General features: G+C 48.6%; 1 protein-coding gene across 4 annotated transcripts in view; it reads right to left on the bottom strand.

The window, feature by feature from the left end:
• Window positions 1–19,380, bottom strand: part of LOC149863123 (calcium-activated potassium channel subunit beta-2) — a 252,574-nt gene that overhangs the window by 19,221 nt on the left and 213,973 nt on the right. For all 4 annotated transcript variants that reach the window (XM_090054443.1, XM_090054446.1, XM_090054445.1 and 1 more), the window contains exon 2: window positions 9,669–9,779. In XM_090054443.1, coding sequence (XP_089910569.1) covers window positions 9,669–9,779 — 111 coding nt within the window. The remainder of the gene's footprint in view (window positions 1–9,668; window positions 9,780–19,380) is intronic.

The following is a 19,380-nucleotide window of genomic DNA, read 5'->3' as shown; positions in this document are numbered from 1 at the left end:
TAGACATAAAATAGACATGGTGCAATCAGTCATTAATGTCACTAGAACAACTGAAACATAAAAGTGATTCAAATGGACAATTTAAAAACAAATAGCTAATTGAATATGGTTACAAATGTTTCCCACATGGCCTGAAGCCAAGAAATGTGCAGTGAAAGGTAAAAAGACGGACTACGAGGTATGTTGTAGAAACAGTCTACGAGCACTGTATAGTAAAACTCTGCTGATTCAGTTTAAGACTCATCAGCCATGGCAAATAAGTATCTGTTGATGGGGTCGTGGTCCTTAATATATTTGATCTAATGGCTTTTTCCTTGAAACACTGCAATAAGCAAGTTGCTATAAATATTGCAAGTACAGGGCTAAATGGTTTTTGGTGCCACAGACCTGAGAAAGGGGTGCTTTCAGTCCAGATGTGTCAATCCAGAAGCTGCCCCAGAAGATACTACTAATGGGGCATGGGCAGAAGTTATATTTGCCATACAATTGGCCCCTTGAAAGCGCTCTACAGCTGTGCTGTGACACGTGTGTGCGGCTGAAGACTGCTTCAAAAGTGGCCATTCATGCAACAAATTAACCCTTATTTAATGAGGGATCAAATGAAGGTGCTCCAAAGTGAAGCACCTTAGGAAACTTGTGTTCCCTGGGGTCAATCTGTCAATGCAATTGGGGCTGAACTGATACAGCCCAGTCCTGCCCTTGGTGCTGTCTGCAGAAAGGGTCGCGGGAGGGAGGAGGAGGAGAGGAGCTGAGGGATGGGGTTTTTCCAGCCTGAACTGGCGGGGGTGGTGGTGCTGCTGCATGAGTCCAGCCTTGATCACAGGACAAACAGGCAGGCTCTATCCTCCTCCGCTCCCTCCCCCTGCAACAGGTGAATTTCTGGTGGGTCAGGGGAGGGGGGTCACTTTATGCAAAGCGCCATGAGTTAGAGCAGGGACTTGCATGTCTGTTAGCACTCATAGTGTCTGCACCACATTGAAATGTGCCAGCTAGTGCCACATGGAAACACACCCAGCACATTTACTGCTCTTCCCTGAGAACTGCATGCTGCACAGCTGTCACGTCAGCGCAATTCCTCCAATAAATGCTGAGAACTGGCTGGGGTGGCCCACACAAGAAGCTGCACGACACTATTTCAGTCTTGGATACAGGTTGAATGAGGGGTAGGGCACGTTTTCATGGCATGACAGTGCACATGTGCCTTAAGTCACATTTCCTCCCCTTCTTTGTTCTTGACCCAGCTGGGGCTTATGGATATGTAACTTGCTGCTAACTGATACCAGCTAAGACCTGACTATTCTGATGCGGTCCCTGTGCCAGCCAGAGAGCCAAAGGGCTGGAAGCCGGGGCTTTGCATCGTTCTCGCCTTTCCTGCCTCTCAGTGGGGAGGAGGATGATGACACGTGGCACTTGCTTACTTTGATGAATGCTTACCCAGTGCTTGAATAGCCTGTGCTGCAAAGACAGGGGGGTTCCTACTCTGCCTCACTCCCACAGCTGGTTCAAGTCACAAGCTAACCTATGTGCAGTGCATTCAGCAAAGCACCATAACCCCAGCTCAGCTGTGGCAGCAAAGTCCTTCTGTGGGTTATCCTTCACGCCCCTGCTAAAGTCCAAGCCACTCCACGTGGCTTTGTGGCACAGTGGCTTGTGCATGCCTGTGCTTCTCTGCTGGATAAAATTGGTCATAAGGGTGAGTTATTGGTACAGTCAAGGAGCTGCTCTTGTTTGCTGAGGAGAAGGAGTGCTGTGCTAAGGCAGCTGATCTCTGGTCTCACTGCTGCATAGCCACAATGAGCTGACTCCAGTGGTGTGTATTAATGGAGCCACAGATCACTCCAGCCTGGACATTACAGCTTCATGACTATGTCTAATAAATGTGATAACAGTTAAAAACTCTCCTAACGTGTAGTGCTTTTTTCTTTTAACAACAGAATCCAAGGCATGAGAACATGAGCTCTCCTAGGTCATCTTTTTGCCATTTGTATAAAGGAATTAATGGCTAAATCCTATTTCACAGTGCACCAAAATGGCACAGATGGAGTCATGTTAACTGCCGTTTTTGGCACTTACGTACAGTTTGAGATTCAGCTCTGGATGTGCAAGTGTGCAGGTGCCCATTGGGCATGCTTAGTAGGGCTGTGCTCTGGCTGGGCAGGTGCACGGTGCAACAGGATCACCCAGGTACGTGTGTAAGCCTGGGTAATATTTTAGTCACAGAGAAACCATGACTAGCAGGACTGGAGGAAGAGAATGAAAATGGCCCTCATGCCTTTTAGGTTGGAGGAAGAGTGTCCAGAGAAGAGCTGCAAAAGAGTCTGGATAATGCCTCTCCCCTTGCCTAATGGTTGGAGCACTTCCAATGGGAAGCAGATCTTGGTTCAAATACCCTCTGGGTGAGGGGAACCTAAAACCTGGGTGTCCCTCTTCTCTCGGCCAGTGCCCTAACCACTTGGCTACTGGGCGCTCTTCCCCTACTGCTGCCACTGCTGGGTGAAGCAGAATCCCAGCTTGCCGAAGCCTGCAGTTAAGCAAATGCTTGTGCCACCAAGGCACCTAAAAGGAAATGGGATGTGGCCCTCAATATGTCAAGAGCCCAAGATGATGCAATTCCTTGCTCTCCAAATTGCTTTCGTTGCCATTTGCCCTGCTACCTGTCCAGCTTCCCCTTATCAGGCTGGTCCTGTGGTACAGCATGGCTCCCCACAAGCTCTGAAGCAACTTGGCTGTTGTGTGGGATGAGGTAGTGGTGAAGGGCAGGTAGACTCTTCCTCTCTGCTCTCTCTACAGCAGCGGGGCAGGGCCCTCCACCTTGCAGTACCTTGCACACCTAAGTCCAGGTGAGGGTTCAGGAGGACCTTATGTGAGGACAATAGGCAGCACAGACTATATTTAGTCATCCTGAGACCTGCAGAGGCAGAGACAACTACAGGGTCTGTCAGAGTCCAGTAGCTTTCTCAAAGAAATCCATTTATACTCTTCACAGCCAAGAGCTATTTCTGCTCTAGGATGAGGAACATTGCCTTTACTTTGTAATAGCTTGGCTGATGGGAAGGGGCCTGGTAAATACATGATCTTGAGGATCTGGTCTGTTGATGTAGGGGCAGACCAGAACTCCTTCAAGATGCTAAAGTGGTTAACATACACTAGGGGCAATTGCATACTGCATCTGTTGAAAGAACTACAGAGCTCTCGAAACCTCTACACCACCAACGTGGCCCATCTTCACCCATCATACTTGGCCACAATAGCTAGTCTACTCTGGTGCTTCCAGGGAAGCTGTTTTTGAACATGCCCACTCCTGTTTGCACTTGCCAAACCCAGAAGCAAGGCAGGGAAGCTGCTCCAAGATTAGGTGGGTGCAGACAGAAGTGCAGCTCCCTGCTGTAACTGAGAATGCTTTGCAGGAACTGCTCTGAATTACAACCATCTCCTGGACCAAACAGAAGTTCACTATTGGTTCTAGGGGGGAGGGGAATCTAGCTGCTGGCTGTGGCCTGCAGCCAATTTCCCCTATCAATGGCCCCTCCTCTCTCCCCGGCTGTCCCTGTTTCACAATGGGAGTGGGGAAGAGGAGCAGGAGAAGCTCATTCTAGGGGTTCCCCGGCCAGCACTAGAGGGAAGAGTACACCCACCCCACCATCCAGTGGAGGCTGAAAAAACTTGAGACCAAACTCCCTCTGCTCCCTTTCCCATTCTGAAGACAGTGAAAGGCTGTCAGGCAGTGCAGACATAAGTTACAGAAGATGCTATGTTTTGAAACATCTTCATATGAACCCTCATGCAATGAGGGTTCAGATTTTCACCCGATCAGCCATTTTTGAAGAAGTTTGCAGCCATGCACTTGTGTTTAATCAAGGCTATAGACCACTTTCTGTGACCAGACTGGGGAAAATTGTCACTTCTGTCTGCACCCTGTATGTAGATGTATGAACTAATTTCTACCCTCTCCTCTGCAACTAAGAGCTACAGGTCCCATCTGAAGAGGTGTTGCCTTTTGCAACATCCAGCATGTTTATTAGTACTTCAAATGCTCATTTTCTCTCAGGGTTAGGTTTTGTATTGGCAGGATCTGTGAATGAAGCAAATGTGATGAACGGGGATCTCAGGATTACTCCCTATTTCAGACATCCCACATGAAATATCTACAATCATCTACTACCCAAGTGACCAGGATATATTGGATTTAAAAAAACCCACACCAACTCACCTACAAAGTCTAAATGAACTGGCTAATTGAGATGCTCTCTACCCTGACAGCAGAGTCATGTGGGAATCAGGTGGGGATACACATCTGAATTATTCGGAATGACTTTGAAACCTGATTCAGTTCTCTGTTATCACAATTATTATGCAGATGCCAGTCAGACTGCCTCATGCGAAGGGTTTGCAGGAAATCCTTGAATGTAGAGGTCAAATAAAAACCTGGATGTTACCTGCAGAAATCCTGGTGCTAAGTGCTCGGGGACTTTCTGTGCTCTGCAGCTGATTTCTTTCTATTATTTTTTATACAGTATGTCTGGTTGAATCAAGTTTTGTTGTTATGAGATCTGCAGTGACACAAGAAAACTCACTGTGGTACCTGATCCAAACCCCAGTGAAATCTGTGGAAGGAGGCTCCCTGATGTGACTGTGCTTTGGAGCAGGCCAAGCAGGACTATCTAAATCCTATCCTATCCTCACCTCGGGGTGGCTTCAATCTACTTGCCCCCAACTCCAGTGGGGCTGAGAAAACTCCTGAAGACCTCCCTCTCCTGCCTTCTCCCCACTCCCATCTAGAGACAGTAACAGAACTAGTGAGGGACAGAGGCAGGTGAAGATGTAGCCTCTCTCCGTGGATCAGCTCCAAATTAGAGCTGATTCTCCACCCTCCTGATCCAACACCTAACATCTGTTGGGTCAGGAGGATCAGTCTAACTCAGGCGGGCAATTATTTCAGGCGGAGGGCCGCTTACCAAGTTTTGGCAAGCTGTCGAGGGTTGCAAGGGTAGCCCTGCCCATTGACAGGTGCCCCACCCCCTGGCCACCCCTGACCTTTGACACCAAAAGTCCCTCCCCTTTCCCCTACCTCAGAAGTACTCTTTTCAGCAAGGGTTTGCCATCTCTGAACCAGAAAAATACCAAATTATATTCTAAAAATCAAACATCTACTATATTCATTAGTTTAATTTGAAAAAAATATTTTTGTCCTGATTTACATGTGTTTGTGTAGTGTACATAGAGTGATTGTACAATAGCTTAAAATGAAGTCTTACTCTCGTATATTGTAGGGGGGTAGGCTAGTGAGTATGGGGGGGGTGTGGGGTTTGTGAGGGGTTGATAGGCATGGGGGTTGTGTGTGTATGTGGGGTAGGGGAGCATGTGGGTGTGTGTGTGGATATGTGGCGTGGGTGGGTATGTGGGGGGAGGGTGGCTGGAGACGGCTGTGGCATGTGTGGAGAGGGAGGATTTGCCCACAGCCCCCCATGGCAGGCAGAGCCCCCCGCATTGCTTCTCCAAACCTGGGCTCTGTACTCTTGATGCTCCTGGCCTTGGGGCACCAACATGGCCCCTTGCTCCCATTCACGATTACTTCCCCCTCCATCTGCCACTGCTGCCTTTCTGCTACTTCCCCATTCCCCTCCCCAACTTGCCACTCTGGCACCACATCCCAGCTGCACGGCCAAGACTGCAGGACACAGGAGGAGCTGGACCAGCCCGGCTGGCACTGCATGGAGCCGGCCAAGAATCACAGGGGCCAGGCCAGCTCCTGCTGCATCCTGCAGTCCCAGCACTGCAGCTAGGAACCATGTGGTGCTGGAGTGATTGGTGAAGGGGTGGAGGGGAGTGGTGGCAGTGGTGGGCAAGTGACTGTGGCAGGTGTGGGGAGTGGGAGTAAGCATGTGGGAGGAGTGCAGCAACAGCTGGGTGAGAGTGCAGGGCTGTGCCGGTATCCTGGGGCCAGCGCCAGCAGGGCCCAGAGTGGGGTGGCAGTAGCATGGGGCAGGGACTGGCAAGGGCTTTGGAGCTGGGCTGGGCTGCACCAGCAGGGAGAGGAGGAGCCGGTTTGTCTCCAGAGCCCCTGCTGACCCCTTCCTCGCACTTCTGCCACCTTGCTCTGGGCCCCCGCTGGCCCTGGTCCCAGTGCACTGGTGCAGACTCCATGTTCCCTCTGCACTCCCATGCGCCACTCGCTATCCCTTCCCCGCCGCCTGCTGCAGCTTTCAGTGCTTCCCTGCATGCGGTTGCTTGGTTCTTCCAGCGGCTTCTTTTGGGTCCTACTGCCCCTGGCTCCTGTCAACTTTGATAGGCAGCTGGGGAAGATAAATATTAATTTTCTAAATTTTTTAGGGGCCTGCAGGTCGGACAGAATGGCCTGGCTGGATTTGGCCCACGTGCCATATTTTGCCCACCCCTGGTCTAATTCATGGCAATTTCTATGAATTGCCATGAGTTAGACTTGGGAGCTGCACTTCTGTCTGCACCCTTGTAAAATGACTTTGCTCAGGAGTCCCAAAACTGCCTTAAAAAAACCCAAACCAGTTGATGTTTAAGATGAGTAGATAAAATACACACATTTAGGCTTCAATCATGCCAACACAGGCCTGTTTATTACTTCCTACAGGGAAAGTAGCTTGCTCATTTGTGTAAAGCTACACGGGTATATAAAAGTGTTTTCAGGATTAAGGCCATTTAGTGCTTATCATGTGGGTTCCCTCAAAAACCTACATTTGCAGAGCCAGTTATACCACCATCTTGGTGTTTCAGGCCATAATTTTCTAGTCTGGTGGTCGAAGAACAAAAATTCTTCTGAAGGAATCATTATGAGAGGAGGGTGGGGGTGGAGAAACTGTTTCATTTTGACTTCTGAAATGAACTTGCAGAGACAGTAGCTCCTTCTGAGGCCATGAAGCCTGCCAAGGACATACATGCAAGGGTTTCTGGGAAACTGCACCTCAAATTCTTGAAAACAGAACTTGTGTTGTGTGTGTGTGACGGCACAGCAGGGTGAAAACTGTCGGGATGGTAGCCCCTGCAGAGGCCACGAAGCCTGCCAAATTTCAAGGAGACAGGTCTAGGGGTTTCTTGGAAACTGCACCTCAAGCTGCTAACAAGCAAAACTCGAGTTCGAAACGAGCCGAAACAACGTCGAAATGAAACAGCTGGCGAAATTTCGCATAGCCCTAGTGGAGAGGTATGGGGGGGGCGGGGTGGGAAGAAGGGAGGAAGGTTTCATAGTTTATTCTTTCATAGTTGGTAGGGTCGGAAGGGACCTGAGCAGATCATCGAGTCCAACCCCCTGCGATAGCAGGAAAGAGTACTGGGGTCAAACGACCCCAGCAAGGTGTACATCTAGCCTCCTCTTAAACACCCCCAGGGCAGGAGCCAGCACCACTTCTCTTGGAAGCTGGTTCCAGATCCTAGCCGCCCTGACCGTGAAGTAGCGCCTCAGAGGTAATTCTCTGTAATTCATCCCTTATTTGAAATGGTGATTTTGTAGGTGCTAGAAATCACCGAACATGTTAGCAGTAGAGTTCATCCTATTGGCAAAATACTTCCTTTGTTAACTCCTCTCCTTTTGTATTTCTGAGACTCTAGTTGAGATGCTCTGATTATAGTTTTCTGTTTCCTTCTATTCACTCTGCTATGGTATCTATTACTTGTATGGCACTTATAGTGTCTGATACACGGGTGCTCACAACTGACTGCGAAAAAACCCACTACAGCTATGTCTACTATAGCAGGGGTAGGCAACCCTTGGCACATATGCCAGAGCGCGGCACGCAAAAACATTTTGCTTGGCACATGTGCCTCGGGGCAGACAGAGAGGAAGCCACAACAAGGATCAGGCCCTTGCAGCTTCCCCCACCTTCTACCCCTGGCATGTCAACATCTAACAAGTTGAGGCTGTGGGTGTTTTGGGCGCTCTGCCCCAAACTGTTGCCTACCCCTGTACTATAGTGTTACTGCAGCAAGCAATGCCGAGACTTCTGCTGGGTGTATAATGCTAGCTGCTGTGTGATACTGCAACCTCGAAGGGCAACATGGAAGGCAATGGCCAAATTCTGATTGGGATGAATCAGAGTAAAATCAGGCCCACATTGCTGTAACTTCCTTCATGTAGAAGAATTTAATGAATAATGCACAGTGTAGATGCTGCCTGACATGCTCAACCTCCTGCCTGAGGAAGGCTGCTGATGGGCACCCAATGCAAGTGGGCTGCCATGTGCTAGGAAGAGCTGCCTACTTGCTGTGTTTGTGTGGCATGATGCGAGGGGAGTGACTGTCAAAGGCACTGAGTGCTGACAGCCTCAGTAGCACGAGGTGCTCATTACCTCTCTGATCCACATCGTATATAAATATCTATCCCAGGTCTAATCCATATCTCCGTATCAAGGCAGAGGGATGTATTTTCTCAGAGCACAAAACAATGACGAGGGAGATTTGTGAGGGCACGGGAACCAGTGAAGTGCCCAGTTTGTAGGGACCGTTTATAGGAGTTAGCCACCAAAGTGATCTTTGAAAATCTCCCACTAAATACTTCACAAAACATACAGCTTTGGCAGGGCCAGGTTTTCAAAGGGGGGCAATGCCCACATGGGAACCAGATTTGCTGAAGAGCCCTGCTCCCCTTTCCACATCAGAATGAGCAGGCAGATTTTCCGTGTCGAGTCCATGTTGGGCACCGAAGGCCACAAGCATATTTTCTAAAGCAGATGCCAGAAGTAATCTCTCATTAGAATTAACAGTGTGCTCTGCTAATTGGCGGCGTGGATGCATTTTCCTCTGTTTTTGTTTCACCAAGGTCTGAGTTTTTGTGATTACATTACTAGTGTCTGCAAGGGCAACAGAGGAGAGAAAAGAGGAAGAGAAAAGAAAGGGAAATGTGCCCAGGTTGTGACAAGACAGGCTGTCTGGCGAATCTCTCTACAAAGGGGAGATATTTTGGAAGGACGAAGCTAAGCATTACCAGGCGATTGTTCTTTCATCAGTGAGATTTAACTTCTTTCATTCCCAACTGAGTGGTCCCTTTGTCTGTGCACTTTAAGCCTCTCTCTCCCTTTCATTCTCCTCTGTGTAATTCCCCCCTTCCCAAGGGAGATCTAGTTAACTTGTGTTACTCCTGTCTCCTTCAAACCAATCCTCTCCTGCGGTACTGATTAAATGAACTGGTCATTTCATAGAAATCCCTTCATCCTGTTTGTCTTCAGCTTAGGACTGTGAAATGATTCACTTACGCATAGGCACACACTCAAGAACTCTCTAATTCGGTCCAAACTAGGAAGGGTGAGGGGTGATGTTCTCGCTGAAGATGGCCTGGCCAGGGTCATCTGAGTGGCAGCGTGCTCCTCAGCTGAGGAATGGTAGCTGGAAGCCTGATGCTTTGCAGAAGGTACACCTTTAAAAAGGTGTGCCAGCCTCAGAGGTGCTCACCATGCAAGTGGCTTTGCTAGGGACAAGACGGACCTGGGCCACACCTCCGGTACGTCAGATCACTCCCTTTTTAGTTAGACTGCACCAGAGATCACCTGTATTCATCAAGGCAACCTATTCTCTGGGAACATCTAATCTGTGGCTCTCCCTCCTCCCCCCTGCACTACCATATCAGGACAACCAGGATCTGACTTTTCACATAAAACGGATTAAGAAACCACCCCAAACCCCAAATAGATATCGATGCAATTTACCTTTTCTCATCGTGTCTGTAAGAGGTGGAGCCCCGGCCACTGGTCCAAATAAACATCTTAGAGGATTGCCCGTTGGTGCCTTTGCTTACTGTGGAGGGACGATGGAAGGACCTAGGAGGAGATGGAAAGTCTTTGTCACGGTCTGTCTGAAACTTCCCAGACCACGCTGCGTCCATCACGCCAAGCCCCCCCAGTCTGGGCTCTGATCAGCGCTGGGAGTGCTCAGTGGGCTCTGATCCGTGGAGACAGGCCTTCTGACTATTCAAGGTGATATGTAAAATAATGGAGATGACTTTTCTTTTCTCTTCCAGGAACTTTAATTGAGATTAAATTATCTTCTACTTCTCTCTCCCTCTCTCTCTTTTAAAGCTAGTACTAGCTCCTGTCAGAGCTAAGACAGCATTTGGTTGCCTGTATTTGCTGCTTCTACAAGCGCTTGTGCTGGATTCACCCTAGAAGCACTTGCATGCCCTTTGGAGGCTGAAAAACTTCACGTTTGAGTGTACGCAGCATTAGCTAAACACGACTCTTGAAACCTGTTCTATTCCCATCACTTTTTGCATGTTTTCCTACCCACCCAGGCTCTCTTTATCCATTTGTTCTAAGTAGAAATGGATTTGAAATAATGATGTGAGCCCATGGCGTTTCAAGAATGCTCCAATCTGTTACCAAACCCGTGGTTAAATCGAACTGCAGTAAAATCCCTCTCCCAGCTGCCACACTGATTGGCGCCTCTCAAGAGACTCATAGCAACTTGACCAGGTGCTCCATCGCTACTTGTGGCCATTGATGCATGCAGAGTAAATGTTGAGGACAGGTTGTTTTTCTTTCTCTGTTGTTCATATAATGGATTAACTCTTTGATCTCCAGGAAATTGCTCCTCGGTATCATCAGGCATAGGCTGATCTTTCTGACACCGGATTCTTCCGTTCCCCCACCATTTCTGGGGGTGAAATATAAATGACAAGGCTGGATGTTTTTTATTGTCTCAGTTCTGAGACCCTAAATCAGGCAAAACTCCCAGAGACCATCCCCAATGCTGCAATTCAGGCTTTCCTTGATTGATTAACTTGTTTTGGAAATGTATCTGATATCAATTTAAAAGGATCCCTTTTCACACAAGCAAATCCATGGTCCACATCTGCTTAGCTGAAGGGTGTGCGGTTGTTGCAGAAGTAGGAAAAGCACTTGGTTTCTTAAATTGGGTACCAGTTAATTTCCTCCTACCTTCTCTTTCAGTGCCGTAGCAAGGAAGTTTGATGCCCGGGCGGCAGCCAGCCCTCGCCCCGTGCACAAATCCAGGGGGCACATGCCCCCCCCCAGCTACCCAGGGAGTGCATATAGTGGTGGGACCCCTCCCCAACCCCTTGCCCCCCCCCCCCCAGTGAGCCACTCGCTGCTTCATCCCACACCCTGCCCCAGCTGGGCAGTGCCTGTTGGCGCCCCTTTGCTTCGGCACCCGAGGCTGTTGCCCCGCTCGCCCTTCCCTTGCTATGGTACTGTTCTCCTTCATCTACTTCGTTTCCAGCTCCCTCCCCTACTTGCAGCTTTATGCTCCCTTATGAGTTCCCCTTCTCCTCTGCCCAGCATAACCTCCCACTTCATTCCTGCTGAGCACGTGCTCACTCCTTCTTTTTCAGTATTTCCTTCTTACCATCTCCTACCCAGAGACTTCCCTAAATACTCCCGCAGAACAACTGCTGCCCTGTGTTCCCTCTTACTTTTGTGGCAGGACTTGAACCATTTCACTCCGATCCTGAAGTCTGAAGTGGGGAGAAATTCAAGGGGAAGAGGTGGTGGATGCAGGGAACTGCTTTGGACATACCTCTTTCCCCATTTCTAAACCAGTTACATCTCAACCAGTTCCGAACTTTCATCCTTTCAAAGAGGGGACTTCAGTGTAGCTCAAGGGTTCTCAACTTTTTTTGGTCAGTATACCCCCAGCAGCTGGTTGAGAAGTGGGGGGTCCCCCAGTGGACAGCTGACAAGCATGGAGGGGGGTTTCCCAGCGGGATGGACTTGGGCTCGGGGGATGGTTGCTCACGTGAAGTGCTGGATGGCAGCAGTGGCCCCATCCCCTGCACCACTGCTTCCCAAGTACCCCTGCTTCTCCATGCCATTGCTGTGTACCCCCTGGGGCCTTCCCAAGTACCTCCAGGGGTATGTGTACCCCTGGTTGACACCCCTGGTATAACTTATTGGTGCTTAGCATCTCACAGGCTGGGGCCTTACATTGTAAACTCCCTCTGGGCAGGAGCCATATCTCACTGTGTGCATTGTACAGAACTAAGTGCATTTAGTGCCCTGCACAGAAAAGAGCTCAGGAATAAAAATAAAATAATTTGGATACTAAATGTCTTAATGCTGAAGTTGTTTGTAGCTTGGTGGCCATTCCCCACTCCACTAAGAAATCATGGTCGCTTATGCTGCACCCAGAAGATTCACATGCCTTCCAGAGCACTGCTTGTCTGGAAAAAGTTGTAATGAGGCCATCAACAAATATCACACGCTGGTCTGATTTACATATTAGCATCATTGGGAACCCGGGCGAATATTCAGACCCGAGTGCGAGGGGTTTATGAAGAAAATAAAATGGAGGTGGATCCGGGCCAGTTTCCAGCTGTGAAAGCTTGGTGGCTGAGAGGGTGGGGATACACTTCCGGATTCACAATGTCGCAGCTGGTTCTCTCTCTCAGTAGGGAGCAGAATCAACAGCCTGGATTTTTCTAATCAAAATTGCTGGGAAATGGGAAGGACACTTGACATTAACTGGGCCCTTCTCTTTCTGTCCAGGCCTTGAGGCCATACCACCAAATGCCACAATTCATGCCACTGAACTGCTCTTTTTGCAAATTCTCAGTCCTCAGCTGTTAGCATCTGGCACCCTCATGTTCACACTGAAATGCATAAAATCTATTCACTACATGCATTTGGGGCATGGTCCACTCTTTGTTCCCTGTTTGTAGAGCAGCAAGCCCTTTGACATTCTGGCCTGTGATGGGAGCCCTCAGCAGTTCTGTCATACAAACAGTTAATAATATTTGCCTGGGCATTTGTACTGCACTTATCAGCAGAAGCAGATTACACAGGATGAGGCATTCTCAGCACACCAGCCAAAGGAAAAAGGAGAGCTCTCCCTCCACAAACCTGGGAGCAGCAAGGGCCTTTGCTTTGCTTGGCTTCTCCTTCCTTAACTCCTGGGGCTCATCAGATTGGGGATCTGAATGCCTAGAAATCTTTTCCTCTAAGCATATCACTTTCATCTTAGGGGAACTAAGTATAAGGTAAGGCATTTCTCACTGAAATAGCTATGGTTTGGAGGATGAAATAGTGGCTGCCAGCATTTAATCAATAAGACTACCTACAAACATCCTAAGGGATAGCCAGCAAGGGTTTGTTGCGGGTAGGTCTTGTTTGACCAATCTCATTTCCTTCTACGACCAGGTGACCTATCACCTGGACGAGGGAGAAGAGATTGATGTCATATATCTTGACTTCAAAAAAGCCTTCGATCTAGTATCCCATGATCACCTCTTGGCCAAACTGGCCAGTTGTGGCCTTGGCTCCACCACAATCCGCTGGCTGGGAAATTGGCTCTGTAGTCGGACCCAGAGGGTTATAATTGATGGCAGTCACTCATCGTGGTGCCCTGTGACCAGTGGGGTCCCTCAAGGCTCTGTCCTTGGACCCATACTGTTCAACATCTTCATTAATGATGTGGACTTTGGAGTCAGGAGTGGACTGGCCAAGTTTGCCGATGACACCAAACTTTGGGGCAAAGCATCCACGCCAGAAGATAGGTGGGTGATCCAGGCTGACCTGGACAGGCTCAGCAAATGGGCAGACGAGAACCTGATGGTGTTTAACACCGAAAAATGCAAGGTTCTCCACCTTGGGAGGAAAAACCCGCAGCATCCATATAGGCTCGGCAATGCTACGTTAGATAGCACTACAGAAGAAAGAGACGTGGGGGTCATCATTGACCACAAGATGAACATGAGCCTGCAATGCGATGCTGCGGCTAGTAAAGCGACCAAAACACTGGCTTGCATCCATAGATGCTTCTCGAGCAAATCCCGGGACGTCATTCTCCCCTTGTACTCGGCCTTGGTGAGGCCGCAGCTGGAGTACTGCGTCCAGTTTTGGGCTCCATAATCAAAAAGGATGCGGAGAAGCTTGAGAGAGTCCAGAGGAGAGCCACGCGCATGATCAGAGGTCAGGAAAACAGATCTTACGATGACAGGCTGAGAGCCATGGGACTCTTTAGCCTGGAAAAGCGTAGGCTCAGGGGTGATCTGATGGCCACCTATAAGTTTATCAGGGGTGACCACCAGGATCTGGGGGAACGTCTGTTCACCAGAGTGCCCCAAGGGATGATGAGGTTGAACGGTCACAAACTCCTGCAAGACCGTTTCAGGCTGGACATAAGGAAGAATTTCTTTACTGTCCGAGCCCCCAAGGTCTGGAACAGTCTGCCAGCGGAGGTGGTTCAAGCACCTACATTGCACACCTTCAAGAGCAAATTGGATGCTTATCTTGCTGGGATCCTATGACCCCAGCTGACTTCCTGCCCTTTGGGCGGGGGGCTGGACTCGATGATCTCCCGAGGTCCCTTCCAGCCCTGATGTCTATGAAATCTATGAAATCTATGAAAGGAGTGCTTTCTAGTGATGAAAACAGACAATTGGGGATAGAGGCTTTCTGACACTTGTTGCTGGCTCTGCCTTGGACTTGCTGAGCAGACAGGGTTGGGCCACTCGGGCTGAAAACAGGTAACTGGCTTGGTTTGCATTTGGACATCTTGTCTTGCACCAAACCCTAGACTTTACAGACTGACAAGCCTCTGAATAGTCTGAATCAACACTCTGCTTCAGAACAATCCCAGCTCATTCAAATTCATTTCCATTTAAGCTTAGTGCATAAATGACTGGGCCCTGCCTGTGTTGGTGTGGTCCTAATCAGGGCCACATCAGACTGGTTGTCTGTTTTTAGCCTTACTGGCCTCTAACACTGGGGGCCTAAGTGATCAAACAGAAAAATCTTGTGCCGCCTGTGTTAATTATACAGCACTGGATGGCCAATAGCAGCATAACCGCAGGGAGCTGGTCAATTTTGGATGCTTTTCAACAGAGTGGAAGCACTGTGATGGCAGCCACCAGAATGGAGAGGAGGGTCCAATACAGAGGAGGTGCTAGAGGAGGAGGGAGAGGTCTTTTTTTGCATATGAATTAGGCTGATTTCAGAATTTTTTCATAATGCCAGTGCCTTGGAGCAGTCCATATGTGATATCATTAATGCTATCTGCTTCATTAGCTGGGCAATCTAAGCCAACCTTCACTATTTAACACATAATTACATGCCTAATCTTGCATAAAATTGTAACACTAATGACATCACGGCAGCCACTCCAAAGGTCAGATGTAAGCAACTTAATTCAGTGTTTTCTTTAGCTGGAAGGGTCAGCTATAAGTTACAAACTTATCATAGAGCCAGTAAGATGTGACTTCTTTAATATCCTACTCTGAGTGCCCTTTGGGAAAAACATCTCATGAGGAGGAATTAGAAACTAAGTCAAAAGCTGTTGGTTCAGTAGTTTGATGAGAAACCAGATTGGACTGTGAATCCCAGCCCCCTTTCTCTCCAACCTCTTAAAGGCTAGGGACAGAAGTTGCACACAAACCAGTTTAAGTCATCTGAAACTGGTTTAAACTTGTAACAGAATAGAAGCTCAGTGCACATAAACCAGTTTCAAGATGGCTGAAAGTGGTTTAAGATAAACTTGGTTGAATATAGTATCAGACTTAATTGAGCTGGGTCAAATCACTTTATGAAATTTCTGTCAAAAACCCCTTCCTGGTTCAAGTCAAAGCACATTCCCCCAGCTTCCCAGCATGCTTTTCAGCCCTGGGCTGGGCTGTTTGCTACAGACAGTGGGGCTGGCCCCGCTCCTCTGCTCCCTAGTTGGAGCAGTGGGGGCTGGCTGACAAAGGGGTGGTGGGGGCAAGTGTGGTTGGGGATGCAGCCCAGTCTACGGGGGGGGAGGGGGCTGCCCCTTCCCAGGCAAACCCTGGCTGGGGTTCAGGGGTGGGGGGTGTTAAACACCCTTTCCCCTGCTCAAACTTACTGCTGGCTGCAACTGTGGACCACAAATCTCAGAGGCACCTGGAAGCAGGAAGGGGAAGTGACAAGCAACCCTGCAGAGTCCTGCTACTCTGATTGTGGACTGCAAATCCCAGAGACCTTGGGGCATCAGGAAGAAGAAGTGAACACACAGCCAGACAGCTGCATTTTAGCACCTCCCGGCTTCTGACCTGAGCCACTGCAGGCATGTGGCTGCATTTCCTGAATCAGATGTCTGTTCACTTCTGTTTCAATTTAATCTGTGCATTTTAGACTAATCTGCAAGGACTGAATCAATTCAGCCTCTGGCTTTTTGACTCTGTATTCAGTGAAAAATATTTAACAAAATTACCCACAGCCTTTTGAGTACCAACCACTTAATAAAAAGGCATCTTTTCTTTTCACACGACATGTTGAGACTGTGGAACTCATTGCCACAGGATGTCATGGAGACCTGGGATTTAATAGGATTCAGAGATGGAATGGCCATTTATTTGAACAAGAAAACAATGTTACAAAGAGGGATTTGGAAGGGATATCAATCCTTCTGCTCAGGGTTGAAGCCAAGCTCTGAGTACAAGGAGTGAGGAGGAGACTTTCCTGTGGTGCAGGTTGCCTACTATCTGTTTACTTACTCACTGCCAGCAGCATCTTGTACTTTTCTCTGAAGTATCTAGTGCTTGCTACCATTAGGAGACAGGACAGTAGATGAGACAGATCCTGGGTTTGAATCACAAATGTTTGGCTTTGCCTGAGTACAGGCATCACAAGCCTACCTCAAAAACAAGAATGATTCCAGGGTTTAGAGTAGCTTCCACAGAGACATCTGTCCCAAGGTTGATTTGAGTAACCTCATTTTTGGTCTTGTTCAAAAGGCAATGTAAGCTCAATGTATTCATGTAATTTTTAGCATCATATGGATTACGTTATATTGCCTGTGTCTATCTTTACAAATTTGGGACATAGATTAGTCCAAAGTTTAAGATCCGATCTTTAATTAAGAGTTGTTATGTCAAAGGGACCGAGGAACATCTGCCTAAGGAACGGCTAAGTATCTCTTATCAGTTGCGTTAGTAGGGACAGATCAAGCCCCACTCAGTCACAGACTGAAAGGGCTATTTTTGGGATGGGCACCCAAGGTATTGTCTGCTTGTAATGGGAAAAATCAGCCCCACAGTAATGAAGGCAACTCAGGGAACTGGGCCATCCATCCAGGTGCCCCAGGAAGGAAGGATTTGCTAGAGAATTTTGAGACGTTTCAAAACAGTGAACGAGGCTGGTGGGGGAGTGGTTGGCGGTGTGCAGGTATTTCAATGCTTTAAATGAGCTAGTGGTGGTCTTTAGATTATCCCAGGTCTTGGGGTGAGTTCGGGGCTCCAGCAATGGAAATACCATAAGGTGATTTTCCTGTGAAGGCAGATTACCTTGAATGTCATTGTGTAGTAAAGGGTGGAAACCTGCCCAATGCACTGTGGACAGGGCCCCCACATGCAAATTCAAATTCATGTGGACAGGGCCTCTAAATTCAAATTCATAAGGGGAGAGCAAGAAGAAGTAGGCGATGATCTGCCCACTGAAGTCCCTTCCGACCCTGGAATCTATGAATCTATGCCTATTTTATGGATATGGGGAATGATTATGGAGATGGGGATTTTCTCCTTAGTTTGCTCCTTTGGTCTGTTTGCTAAGGGCAAGCAAGACTCAGGGGCATCTGAACCCCAAGACTGGGGCGTCTGCTGGCTGCTGATGCCGGTGGTGTCTGCGGGTGATTGCCAATGACTGGTTGGTGCTCCCCCCCCGCTGATACTGCCACCTGCAGGAGCTCGCCGCTTGCTGCTGCCATGCACCCACCGCTGCCACCACCACTGCCCGCAGGTGGGCGCTGTGCCCCCCCAGCCTCTGGGGGCACATGTCATTCATGGTGGGGGGGAGCCTACAATCCTTTCACAACCTAAGTGGGAATCGCCTAGAGCTGGCAAATATTCACCTGCTCTGACTGTGGGGTCCAGTATGAAGGCAGCACAGCTGGGGCTTGTGGGGGCGGGGTGGGGAGAAGTAGTTATTCCAGGGCACACCTGGGAGTTATTCTAGGGACAAGCAGTGATAAAGGCAGGGAGAAACTTAGGGCTCCGAGGGTACCCCATGGATGGGTTTGTGACCACAGGCATTTCCTAGACTCTTTTGTCAGTAAATACAGTTATTACAGAAAAGGTCAAAGGAGGTCATGCTTTGCTCTATGCAAACCCCAATTAATCAGGGTCTCATTGTATTTGAATGAGTAATGTTTGTGGGCAGGGGCTGGGGGCGAGGGGGAGGTCAAGGTGTCTTGATGTGGGCAACCAGGATTAAAGTGGACCCCAACTCCCACTCTCATTTCCTTGCTTTACTGTGCTGCATTGCCTGAGCAGCAGTCTCTGGTCCGCTGACAGCATCTTTATCTGGGAGCAGGCCAGGTGGTAAGGTGTTGCACAATGCCAGCAACAGCACAATGTGACTTGCCCCTCTGTTGTGCAGTCAGCCGTGGTTATAGTATTTCATATCAAAGGATTCAGGTTTGAACTATGTAAATGAAGAAGACGCCTCACTGCAAATTGAACTGTGAAACAAAGGAGTATGTGCTGTTGCTAGCTCCTTTTGAAAGAGAAAACGAAGCAAAGGTGAGTGACATTTGCTTTCTATGCAGGGCCAGACACAGGCATGGGTGAATCAGTCGGCCACCCAGGGTCCGACAAGAAGGTGGCCCAAAAAGAGTAATTTTTGAATTATTATTATCATTATCTCTGGCTGTTGCTGACCTTGGGGATGCAGAAACAATTGCACGCATCCCGTGGGTATTATCCTCACAATTGTGAGGTCACAGCCTGTTATGATTACCTCATTGCATTTCAAGGGAAACGTGAGGTTGAGTTCACAAGTTTTACCCCCTCCTCGGTGGCATCCCTCCAAAGTGGAAAATTGCTACAGTGAATATTTCAAAAGAGTAAAATATCCACGGCTGCCCTGCACGGTGTGGTTGTGACTTCACTACATCTGACGGTCCCGTGGGACCTCTTGGTGACAGCTAGGATGGAGCTCAGCTTTTCCTGCCCCAGAAGCAAAGGAGAGGAAATAAAGGAGAATTTCTGCTTCCAGCAAAGGGTCTGTGAATGCACATGAGCAGCTCCAACTTCATCCATTAGAAGGAAAGGGACAGACGTGTTAGTCAGCTCATCGGAGACATCCTGTTGAAGTCACCGGTGAAACTTCTGTTGCCTTTAGCTGTGCACGATTAAATCCTAAAAGTTTCTCTCACAGCAACTGGAAACACTTTCTCATTTCAGCCCCGATCCCTTGAGCAGTATGCCATTCATCACTATGACTAATAATCATGAATATAGCACTGGAAATTTATATAGGGCTTTTGATGATCAGAGCTTAATCGGAGGCAGTCAAAGATGGGGAAAGACAAGGGATCACAATTCAAGCAAAGGTACATCCCAGAGAAAAATGCAAGGAAAAAGTCCTGGGAGAAGTTTGGAGAAGAAGGGAAGGACATGTTTAGAAGAAAGGAGATGGGAAAAGACTTCAGCCATCCCTCGGTTATTGAGCTGAA

The sequence above is a fragment of the Crocodylus siamensis genome, chromosome 6 (assembly GCF_052110815.1).
Source record: "Crocodylus siamensis isolate JL-2025a chromosome 6, ASM5211081v1, whole genome shotgun sequence".
Classification (NCBI taxonomy): Eukaryota; Metazoa; Chordata; order Crocodylia; family Crocodylidae; genus Crocodylus; species Crocodylus siamensis.
Note: the sequence above shows the minus strand (reverse complement) of the source record. Positions and strands in the feature narration are given on the sequence as shown.